The sequence below is a fragment of the Marmota monax genome, unplaced genomic scaffold (assembly GCF_021218885.2).
Source record: "Marmota monax isolate L192 unplaced genomic scaffold, Marmota_monax_Labrador192_F-V1.1 WCK01_AAM20220418_F8-fsc02177, whole genome shotgun sequence".
In the NCBI taxonomy this organism is placed as follows: Eukaryota; Metazoa; Chordata; class Mammalia; order Rodentia; family Sciuridae; genus Marmota; species Marmota monax.
In genome coordinates this window covers 1-3,397 of record NW_026692886.1, presented here as the reverse complement: position 1 = coordinate 3,397, position 3,397 = coordinate 1, and the positions used below count along the sequence as shown (strand labels likewise).

The 3,397-nt window shown below is 36.8% G+C and overlaps 1 protein-coding gene across 1 annotated transcript; it reads left to right on the top strand.

Moving 5' to 3' along the window:
• Positions 1-440: 440 nt before the first annotated feature.
• Positions 441-3,397, top strand: LOC124096646 (52 kDa repressor of the inhibitor of the protein kinase-like; the record flags this gene model as incomplete). Its single annotated transcript, XM_046450572.2, has 1 exon — positions 441-3,397. A coding segment is annotated over one exon (2,049 nt), but the record flags the coding sequence as incomplete, so codon positions are not given.

The following is a 3,397-nucleotide window of genomic DNA, read 5'->3' as shown; positions in this document are numbered from 1 at the left end:
TAACCTCAAGTAAAATAACATAGCAGGATGATGACTGTAGGAAGAAAAGACTGAGCAGGAGATTAGAGGTATTTGGGGAAAAGGTAGGAAAAATGGAAGACAAGACCATACATAAAGTTATTTTAGATATAATTTAGAGTTGGAATTGAAGTAGTAACAATAACTTATTGATTATCTGATTTAATGCCCAATTTTATGTAGTCTTCCATATTATCATCTCAGTTTTTTAAATTAGATACTATTCTTTTTATTTTTATAGATAAGAAGCAAAGATTCAGAGAGAACAAATAGTCATAAGTTACATGGCTGATTTGTGGCAGTATTTGAGTCTAGGTCCTTAACTTTATGATCCATGTCTTTCTACTTTGCCAAAAAAAGGGGAAGATTGAACCAGGAGCTAAAGGGCTGCCATACCAGGTGACCTCTAAGCTCCCTTCCAGATTTTACTTTCTATTCAAAACTTACATGTACATTTGAACAATCCACATAGTAGACACAGAAAACAAATAAAAGAATTGAGTGAAGATGAAATCAGGACACTGAAACAGAAAAAAATTGATGAAACTTCTGAACAGGAACAAAAACATAAAGAAACAAACAATAGCAATGCTCAGAACCCCAGTGCAGAAGAAGGGGGTGATGAACAGGATGAAGATATTTTGCCTTTAACCCTTGAAGAGAAGGAAAACAAAGAATACTTAAAATCTTTATTTGAAATTTTGATTCTTATGGGAAAACAAAATATACCTCTGGACGGGCATGAGGCTGATGAAATCCCAGAAGGTCTCTTCACTCCTGATAACTTTCAGGCCCTGTTGGAGTGCCGGATAAATTCTGGTGAAGAGGTCCTGAGAAAACGCTTTGAGACCACAGCAGTTAACACATTGTTCTGTTCAAAAACACAACAGAAACAGATGCTGGAGATCTGTGAGAGTTGCATCCGGGAAGAAACCCTCAGGGAAGTGAGAGACTCGCACTTCTTTTCCATTATCACTGATGATGTGGTGGACATAGCAGGGGAAGAGCACCTTCCCGTGTTGGTGAGGTTTGTAGATGAGTCTCATAACTTGAGAGAGGAATTTGTGGGCTTCCTGCCTTATGAAGCTGATGCAGAAATTTTGGCTGTGAAATTTCACACTACCATAACTGAGAAGTGGGGACTAAATATGGAGTATTGTCGTGGCCAGGCTTACATTGTGTCTAGCGGATTCTCTTCCAAAATGAAAGTTGTTGCTTCTAGACTTTTAGAGAAATACCCTCAAGCTATCTACACACTCTGCTCTTCCTGTGCCTTAAACATGTGGTTGGCAAAATCAGTGCCTGTTATGGGGGTGTCTGTTGCATTAGGAACAATTGAAGAAGTTTGTTCTTTTTTCCATCGATCACCACAACTGCTATTAGAACTTGACAATGTAATTTCTGTTCTTTTTCAAAACAGTGAAGAAAGGGGTAAAGAACTGAAGGAAATTTGCCATTCTCAGTGGACAGGTAGGCATGATGCTTTTGAAATTTTGGTGGATCTCCTGCAAGCACTTGTTTTATGTTTAGATGGTATAAATAGTGACACAAATATTAGATGGAATAATTGTATAACTGGTCGAGCATTTGTACTCTGTAGTGCAGTAACAGATTTTGATTTCATTGTTACCATTGTTGTTCTTAAAAATGTCTTATCTTTTACAAGAGCCTTTGGGAAAAATCTCCAGGGACAAACTTCTGATGTCTTCTTTGCTGCCAGTAGCTTAACTGCAGTACTACATTCACTCAATGAAGTAATGGAAAATATTGAAGTTTATCATGAGTTTTGGTTTGAGGAAGCAACAAATTTGGCAACCAAACTTGATATTCAGATGAAACTCCCTGGGAAATTTCGTAGGGCTCAGCAGGGTAACCTGGAATCTCAGCTAACCTCTGAAAGTTACTATAAAGAAACCCTAAGTGTTCCAACAGTGGAGCACATCATTCAGGAACTTAAAGATATATTTTCAGAACAGCACCTCAAAGCTCTTAAATGCTTATCTCTGGTACCGTCAGTCATGGGACAGCTCAAATTTAATACATCAGAGGAGCACCATGCTGACATGTACAGAAGTGACTTGCCTAATCCCGACACGCTTTCAGCTGAGCTACACTGTTGGAGAATCAAATGGAAACATCGAGGGAAAGATATAGAGCTTCCATCCACCATTTATGAAGCCCTTCATTTGCCTGATATCAAGTTTTTTCCTAATGTATATGCTTTGCTGAAGGTCCTGTGTATTCTTCCTGTAATGAAGGTTGAGAATGAACGCTATGAAAATGGACGAAAGCATCTTAAAGCATACTTGAGGAACACTTTGACAGACCAAAGGTCAAGTAACTTGGCTTTGCTTAACATAAATTTTGATATAAAACATGATCTGGATTTAATGGTAGACACATATATCAAACTATATACAACTAAGTCAGAGCTTCCTACAGATAATTCAGAAACTGTTGAAAATACCTAAAAGACTTTTTAAATGGGCTTTCTCTTATATTTGATATTTGGAAGAAAAGCCGTAAGGTATATGTAGGTCACTTATCACTGAATATCTTTGCCTACAGGCCTCATGAATACATTAGCCATTGGTAATCTGCCTATGTACATGGCACCTGTTTGAGCTCTCGTGCTTTGAAAAATTGTCTGTTCTTCCAGAAGACTGCATTGGAAGTACCACATTTCACCTCTGCGTGACCTCTGCTAGTAGCACTCTGAAATTGTTTTAGTTAAGTCTTTTAGGTTATAAAATGTATTATTACCATGGATCCACTTGTCAGGTATTATTATCAATTTTGAAGAAATAAATTTTGAGGAGGTATAAGAAAAGAATGCATCTTATGAAATGGTACAATGAAGCCTACTGTTGACCTTTGACTATTAGGAGTTTTAAGTGTGTTAAAATCTGTAATGGACAATTAAGGGAATTAACCAGAGTTGTGAGCTTACCAAACAGATTTCAGTATAGATTTTGCCTTTATCAAACGAACTTAAAGAACAAGTTACAGTTAAAATTTGAGTGGAAGAGCTTGCCGTGGTTGTTCCACAACTGGTTGTTGCTGTTTACATTCCTTTGTTGAGCCTACGTCTTCATAAGCCTACACTTTCATTTTAGCAAGTAAATGGTGAACACTTCTGCTTCACGGTCAAGACAGAATCAGAGGCTGTTGATATGGGCAACTTGTCTGTTTTCTTTTTCCATGACTATATCTACTGCCTCGTCTTGATTTATAAGCAAAACCTGGAAAACCTACAAAATAAATGTTTCACAGTTTATCTAGAAATAATACAGAATATATTGCTGTTATTTTTGGTGAAGAAAATCAATTTTGTATAGTTTATTTCAATCTAAATAAAATGTGAATTTTGTTTAAAAAA